We start from the raw sequence: 8579 nt of genomic DNA on the forward strand, positions 1-8579 counted from the left end.
ATACCGATGGAACGACTCCGTTTTAAATATTCTTCATCAGTGAACAGCGTGTTTTTATTATGAAAAGGCATTATATTTATGCCGTAGAAACATAAATTTGCTGGATAAAAATGTTGCACTTATGGGTCACAAGAAAATATGCTGCGAAAGGTCGATTTTTGCTGCAAAAGAAAAAAAATGCTGCAGGAACTTTGCTGCAATATCAAATCAATTTAATACTGCTACAGAGCTTCTACAGAATTTTTTTGCTGCAAAAAGTACAAATTGCAGCACGTTGCAAGTAGGTGTCACGTGCAGCATTTTTTATCCTAAAATAAACATGATTTCTAGGACATTTTCAATTAGTTATCGAAATTCCAAATATATCCAGGACGAACTTTTTTCTTGGGGACTGTGGTCGCCATGTATAACAATCATTGTATCATCACAATCTTGTTGATCGAGACAAAAGGAGGGATAAACCATCCATGTTTAAAAGGAAAAATATAAAGTCGTGTTTGTCGTGACTGACTACCGCGACCTTCAAGTCAAGAAGATCTAATCTATTCATTTTCGGAAAGAAGGAAATAAGCAGTTTTCATAACATAATGTGTATGAAACACGATGCATTTGTTTGCATCACTTATTAAAAAACAAAAAAATCGAGACAACGACAACTACAACAATTGTACAATATTGAACCGTAAAAACATATAAAAAACAACCAGCATTATTTAAATAAAAAATCAGAATATTGCAACCCTGTTGCTGAAATACAATCGCCTAAACCAACAGTTCTTTTCGGATGTTTACAGACAAGTACAACACTAAAATGAAATTCCGCACCATTGTGTTCCCAAGAAATCACTGGATTTGCTTTATCTCGTTTCACAAGATTCCTTCTCAATTCCCAAAATTTCACGGATCTAGCAAATACCTTAGGGGTTCTTAATTCTACATCGATACTATCTAAATGTTCTTTGTTGCACGCTTGGCGTGACGCCGCCCTAGAACCAGCAGCTGTGGCGGCTAAACTATTGCTCCATGATTCAGGAAACGCAGCTATTATATGATATGTTAAACAATGAAAATGAATCCGAGTAAGTCTGGAACTAACAGAGCCGTAACGTTCGTTTTTTCCAAATACTTGGAGCAACCAGTCGAGTGAATCAGCCATGAGTCCTAAACGGAAGTAATAAGGCGTATTTATGATACAGCAAAGAAAATTACATTCCTAGGTCAAATAATCTATAATAATATATAATCTATAAATAATAATAAGAGCAGAGTGACATATAAAAACCTTTTATGACTTCGTGAGCAATTACAAAATTAAATAGATAAATAAAAAAGAAAAAGAACCTATTTCTGGTGGCCACTGCGCCAATTCATCACTGCCACCAGGACCATCAAGTGAGGTCGACAAAAATGCTAACTCCTGTTCATTCAAACCTATCGAATCTACAACTGGAAAAATAGTTTGCGCCACATCTTTCATAAACGTTGCCGACGTCATACTAGCTAGTTCTAAATGTATGGGCGTATCCTCAGAGATAGCTTCTAGACGATGTCGCAACTCACTCAACTTTTCTTGTCGAATCTTGTCAGATTGACCTTCTAGTAAGTGAAGACCAGATATGACTATTAGTTCCGGTTGAAAGTCAATTAACGAATCTAAATATAAAGACAACGAAAATTAGAATGTGAACAAGAAATTTTTTATCGACAAAATGGAAAGTATTGCAGCAGAAAAAAAAAATTTGAAGATTAACTGGATACTAGCAAAAGCGTTTACCAATTGAATTCACGGTAACTTATGATATAAATTTGACAAAAATAAGCAAAAATCAAGCAATAGACTTCAACCAAAATCTGTTGCTACTTTCTTTAAGATAAAAAAATAAATAGAAGGCACTGACGAAATAACAAGACACATTTTTTAAATTATCCTTTTAATCAGGCAATAAAATGTCTAGGCAAAACATTGTATCAATCACTTACCAAAAAATTTCTCCATTGCTGTCATCTGACCATTAGCAGAATCATGTGTAATAATAAACCTGTTGGCACACGATGCTTTTTGCTCTCCCCATTTCTCTTCTTTACCATATTCTAAAATCAAATGATATTCATCACTGGCTTGTCGCAACGCTTTGGGTATGACTATTCTTTTGTCAAGCATTGCTTCTAATTTTGGTCCAATTGGTCCACCAAGGAGAATCTATTGCGAGAAAAAAAAGGTTATAATTACAATGTTTTTCTAAAACATGTTTTTTATAAGAACGTTTAAATTTTCAGATGAGGTTGGATTTGTTTATTTTTTTTACACCTCTTAGGCTGTTTTTCTTAAAAATAGGGAAACATACAGTCAGATTCACCGATGATTGTTGATGTTGAAGTTAACCTATTGTAAGACCATACACAGATAATAGTAAAAAGGACAAAAAACAGAAGAAATAATTGTTTCTTAGTAGCTGGCCTAACACCTATGAAGGAGTTCAGGCCGAATATGTTAAAACAAAATAATTTATGGCGAAATCTCAGCCTAATAAACTAGTGTAAGTGTGGCTGGTTGTTGATTATTGAGAATCTAGTTGTATTTTATAAAAAAAAGATTTGGTCATTAAACACTTTACACTTTAACATATTTTACACTTTAACAAATATAATGTAGAATGTGTGTATTAGTGTACTGTCAGGAGCAGGAAGAATAATCACCAAGCACCAACAATACTGACCTACCAGAATTAGAAATATATATATAGTGAAACTTACAGAACTATTCGAGTTTGAGTATATCATCTTCAACCCCATTAAAGCTGCATTACCACCCACGTCATACTAAAGAAAAGAAAAGAATAAAATATTTTAACATCTGCAAAGTGCAAAACTTGTGACCTTCTTGTTTACCTAAATTTTCCTGACAAACACCAGATGGAAGTAGATAAAATTCCACACATGTAAAAATAGATGATTGAAATACGTAAAAATATTTTAGGTATTGCTAGTATACTGAATGAGTTACAATAGCACACTAAAGGCATTAATTAAAGGCATAAAAAAACCCAAGACCCAATTAAACTCCTTAAAAGATTCCGACTTTTTTTAAACAAGATCAAACTTTTATTTTTTTTCCTACACTTGTTAACAATTCTGTCATTTTCCTGACCCCTCCATAAGTGAGTACCTTATTAAGGGAATTAATTTTCGGGGATTTTTCAAGTCAATTTTACAAAAATTAGTTCACACAAAAAATTATTTGAAACTTGTTATTTGCGAAAAATTCATTCCTGTCAAATTCCTTTTTGAAAAACATTATACACTAATGTCTTCTTCTGAATAATTTAATGTGAATTTCAACTTTAGCAGTCTTGTCTCATCATAATTTCCAAAGAGTGTAAAAAATTAGATGTTTTTGCAAGCATTCTATTAACCTGAAAAGTCACAAAAAGGAAGTTTTTATTGAGAAATTCACACAAAAAACACAAAGTAATGTAAAGAGATCAACCATTAGATTATGATAAGTAGATACACAAACAATAACGCACACATAACTCCTAATAAATACACCAAATCATGCCCTTAAATATATTACTATGTAAGAAAGCCGAGGCTTACTTGTGCATTTGAAATTCTTTTGGCAGCTGCCACAATCTTGTCAAACACTTCTTTTGATGAAACAAATCTTTCAGCAGCTGCACATCTTTTAAAGTAAAACTGAAAGCACTCCTCCAAATCTTCCAGAGAAGAGATTGTATCATGGTTTTGAGGTCCAGAACTTGGCTTTATATTTAGTTCGCTGAACAATTTCAGTGCAGATACAATTAAGTCCACATTTGCATTCACCCTAAAAAAAATTTAAACAAAGGTTATTAAATTAGCTTTCCCATAAAAAAGTAGTATGCATTATTCGAGAATTACAAACAACTCCAAAGGTGATGCTTAGACATATTTCTAAAATATCATCACAGTAGTATTAGCAGTATATACCTTAGATAACAAAATGAAGGATTTCTTATGCCTGATTGCAAAAACTTTAACTAGTCACCCTATTCAGTAACTCAGTATTCTCATAGCCTCTTATTTCATTTTTAATAAGCTCAAAATCAATATTTTGAGCTTATTAAAAGACCTTTCCGTGATTTGGTGACAAGCAACTTCTTGTACTTTCCCTGTACAACTAAAATTTTTCCTTTCACGTTTAGATTTTGACCCTGAATTTGATAATTTTATGCTGATGTTAACATCTATGTCAGTACGGGATCTTTCCCCATTCGGGTGACAGTCCCCAGATCGAGGTAAATCACTCGATCGAGTGAGTGCACAACCACCCGATCGGGAGAGACTTACCTGAATCAGGTGAGTATTTATCTAGCTTAAAAATGCTTTTTTAAAAGGCAAGCCGCTGGCCAAAAGTGTGATATAACTTTTGTTTACATTAAGTCATAAACTTATTTTGTGCCGTTTTACCAATTAAAAAAAAATTCACCGTGCCGTTGCAATGCTATTGATGATTTGAGTTGGATTGATTACATGGTGCATATTTTCAGTCTAGGTTGCACATGTTGTGCCTCTGAAGCTCATTTTAGTTGTCTTATAGACATGTGTTTGGAATTAATTTAGTAAGAAGCCAGTATAGCAAGCTATATAGAGAAAAATGTGCATATTTTTTATCATATCTGACACAAAGTATAATAGAGAAATATTGATATCTTTAACATAGCTAGTTATCTGTCTCTAGAGCTTAAGCTGACTAGGTGCTAGGCAAGAACTAAGTCTCTCCCAAGCACCTTCGGTTTGTTTATGTATATTTTTAGCTACCTAAAAATTTACCGCCAGTTATAACTCACTCAATCGGGTGATCATGAAAAATTGCTGCCAGTGTCGACTCACTCGATCAAGTGGTTTACTCAATCTGGGGCCACTCACCCGATCGGGGAAAGATCCTGCACCGTATGTGTTTTGTGAAACCAAGTCATTAGAACTTCGTAGTAGACTCATCAACACAGTTATGACTAATTTAAGTATGTGTATAAGCTTGGACTAATTTTTAGGTCAATAGATATAGTAGCATTTTTCATATTAAGATAAAAATTCCTCCAAAATTTCACTCATTAATTTTAGGCGTTGTCTATGGTATTCAACCTATTATGGTCAAAAAAACAATATATACTGTACAATGTTAGAATTTAAAAACATTTGGTAATTTTTTTCTTAACAAGCAAAGACGTTTTACCACGTCAAAGAACAGCCCCCTCAGACTATTTTTAAGGGGTAACCATTATTACTAAATTATTTTAATAAATTGTCTCTGTAGTAGACGGTTACTTCTTCTGCAATAAATTTCTTACCCCACGGCAACCTTTTTGTACTTAGAAGTGGAGTTACTGATAGCATCTTCAAGCCCAATCATGGCATTGTCTTCTCTTGTAAAAAATACATTTTTGATGTAAGATTTGTTGGAGTATATTAACAATGCAATCAAAGATGTGATCACGAAATGTTCCACGAAGGAAGCCATCTTACTTTTGAAACATTGCCTCTGCTATTCAAAAAAATTCGGAGTTCTTTTCCAAACGTGTGCAACACGCCGTCTGCTGGAAGTATCAAAACAATGAAAAGTCTTGTTGCTTTTTTGGCGTAAATGTTTTACCCATGGTTTGACATTCAGGTTGCATGGCGATGTTGCGAAATTGATCGAAAAAACAAACATGTTGAATGTTTCAACAAGAAATAATTTGTGTCATTGCGCTCGTTTGCCATACTGGCGCAACATTGTGCAACCACAAACACTTTGCCCTTTCAAATGTCAAATCCGACTATATATCGATAATAGTAATAAAGTTTTTTCGACTGTTAAAAGAACACAACGAGGAGACAACGAAGATGAAGACTGGTCAATCTCTGGGACACCTTATGTAAAGAATACCTATGAGTTGTAAACAAGCATCAAATGACAATAGTAGAAACTACTAGTCAAAAGATTGTCCCTCCGCGCAACACATTTCATCTTGTTTTTGTTTAGAAAAGATTTTTTGGTTCGCGCAAATGTTATTCTTGTAAAAGTTTAGGCGTGGGACTTGTTGGACCAACATTTTATTCTTCTGGAGCAGCCCATTCACGTCCTAGGTTCTTTTTCTTTGGAATATATCGGACGACGAAAAAGTAAGTAGCTAGGTAGGTATAGTAGCTAGGTACCTACAAAAGTTTGCCTACATTTTATTGCAATTTCAATTTCAACACTACAATTATTTCCGGTTTTAATTTCTTACAGCGTTAATGTATTTATCACATATCTTATTTTAATCTTGATGTTTTTACCACACTAAACATACACACATATTATACGTTACTTCGAAAGAAGAACAAATTTGTAAAATTTCATTGAAGACGAAATATATAACCATTATTACTGTTATTATTATTTATTATTATTATTATATGAATACTTTGAGTGGATTAATTTTCGCGAATTTCAGTCAAATTCGCGAAAATAAGTACCCGTGAAAAGTTTGAAAAAGCCCATTATGAAAAGGGCTCATTCGTGAGTTTCTTTACAAAAGCCATTTATTATTTCTGACGTTAACCACGCACGCGAAAAAAAATATTTCCTAAGAATTTGTGCCATGCGAAAATAAATCCTCGCGAAAAATTGGAGGATGGTTGATTCGCAGAAATTAATCCTCACGAAATGTCCTTTTTATGACCTCGCGAAAATTAGTCTTCGCGAAGTTTTATCCACACCGAAGGTATTATGTACTACTTTCAAAGAGAGTTATTTTGAAGGAATAAATTCAAGAAAACTAATTTCTATGTTAACTGTCGTTGCGTATTTAATGTTACCTAGTTTACTCGAAAAATCCAGCGTTTAATAAATGATAAATCTTTTTTTACTACAACACAGCTGTCCTTTAAATGTGGTAATTATAATTTATACATCATAATTAATGTAAAAATTTAAATGCAAACTTGAGAATAAGAAAGACTCGTTAATCGTCACTTTTTAAGCTCTACACTATAAGTTCGACTTAATTTTTTTACTTTTAAATCCCTTTCAGCTACTTCCAAACATCTGGCCAGTCTAAAAAAATTGAAAAGTTAGGTCTTAATCCTGATAATCCGAAGTTTCTTTTTTAATTTTGTGTCTTAATTTTAAAGTAGATTTCCTAAGAATTTATGGAGTCAGAACCCTGTTTTATCCCCTTAAAATTATTTTTAGCAAGACCCCTGTCAATTTATTAATTTTCTCTTTCAATTTTCTTAAAGGAGAGGCGAACTGCGCTGCGGCACGGCTGCTGAATAAAAGTTTATGATGTGTTGATTTTAAAGACCAGACTGATCGGCTTGCTCGCCTGCTCCATAACTATAACTATAAACCATACATCATTTTGTTTATAAACCATACATCATTTTGTTTACATTTTTGTGAGTGCTGAATTATTTATAATTGAGTATTTTTACGCAATTATCAAACGAGTGGCTAAATTAAAAAACAATGGGATATATTTCTCTCTTTATTGTGATGGTCACGGGGTCAATGTACACAAAGTGATTTAATAAGAAAAAGTTTAAGATCAAAATGGCAAAAATGTAGAACAACATGTAAAGAACATATTTTTATTATTGTGTACTACTTAACTTGCGAATAAAATAGCGAGTAAAGATAAAAAAAGGTAAAAACACCAAGGAAGAAAGATGAAGCCACCATATCGCACGTTCGATTTGTTATTGAAGGTTTCCGGTCTGTATTTTTTTTCAAATTTGGCGCCATCTCATGATAACAAACTTTATCGTTCGAAGTTGGTAGTATGTTGTTGAAAAGGGACTCAAAACATGAAAAACATTATTGTTGGTTATGACAGATATTTTTTTTTCAGAGAAGTTTAAACAAAGGTTATAAAAGATATTACTACTATAGTACGTAAAATATTCTTGGTTATCTCAAGTAAAAGATGTTATTTTTAATGTTTACTAAAAAGTACATTTAAAACCTACTTATTTTCACCCCATACAGCCATGGAATTTCCGTAAAAATGTTGTTAGAAAGATATATAGGTAGTGAGTCGTGAAATATAGTTTTTTATTTGGTATTATAGTAGTTATCTTAGCAGATTTTAGGATTTAGAAATCTATATATATATATTTCTCTCGCTTAAAATTTATTTTCTGGCTGCCTCAAAATAGTTTCTTGTTCGCCTCTCCTTTAATATTGTGCGAGTTAGAGGATGAAAGTCCCTATAACCTCAGGATCAAATTAAGAAACATTGTGTTTTCTATAAAAAAAGAAGTGTCACCTGAAATATTATAACATTCAAATATTACGCGCAGTAGCAATCCATTACGCCGCAATCAAAATTTTGCCGTTAGCAACAAAAAGTAAAAAAATAAAAAATTACTTTAATTTTATTATCTCAAGTTCAACCTCAAATACACCAGTTGATTACAAAAGCAGAAAGTCTTGCGGCAAAAAGTTTTGCGATTTCCGCGATTTTTGAACATTTCATATTATAAAATCATCAATTATAATTTTGTTGGTTATGACATATTTTTTTAGTTCAGAGAAGTTTAAACAAAGGTTATAAAAGATATTACTACTATAG

At 32.7% G+C, this 8579-nt stretch overlaps 1 protein-coding gene across 1 annotated transcript; it reads right to left on the reverse strand.

Moving 5' to 3' along the window:
• Nucleotides 1–574: 574 nt before the first annotated feature.
• On the reverse strand, nucleotides 575–5570 carry LOC130612493 (ADP-dependent glucokinase-like). The gene is made up of 6 exons (XM_057433817.1): nucleotides 5331–5570; nucleotides 3598–3826; nucleotides 2755–2820; nucleotides 1981–2200; nucleotides 1342–1653; nucleotides 575–1161 (listed from the first exon to the last, which is right to left on the reverse strand). Exons 1-6 carry the CDS (start codon nucleotides 5498–5500, stop codon nucleotides 710–712), a joined length of 1449 nt encoding a protein of 482 aa, XP_057289800.1. The 5' UTR covers nucleotides 5501–5570; the 3' UTR covers nucleotides 575–709.
• Between the last annotated feature and the right edge of the window lie 3009 nt (nucleotides 5571–8579).

The sequence above is a fragment of the Hydractinia symbiolongicarpus genome, chromosome 10 (assembly GCF_029227915.1).
Source record: "Hydractinia symbiolongicarpus strain clone_291-10 chromosome 10, HSymV2.1, whole genome shotgun sequence".
Lineage (NCBI taxonomy): Eukaryota > Metazoa > Cnidaria > Hydrozoa > Anthoathecata > Hydractiniidae > Hydractinia > Hydractinia symbiolongicarpus.

Excerpts from the sequence above, each read along its gene's own strand:
- LOC130612493 (XM_057433817.1), bottom strand. The coding sequence starts at position 5,500 with ATGGCTTCCTTCGTGGAACATTTCGTGATCACATCTTTGATTGCATTG. Across the intron at positions 2,821-3,597 it reads AAAGAATTTCAAATGCACAA|TATGACGTGGGTGGTAATGC; the intron begins GTAAGCCTCGGC and ends TCTTTTCTTTAG. Across the intron at positions 2,201-2,754 it reads ACTCAAACTCGAATAGTTCT|ATTCTCCTTGGTGGACCAAT; the intron begins GTAAGTTTCACT and ends TTCTCGCAATAG.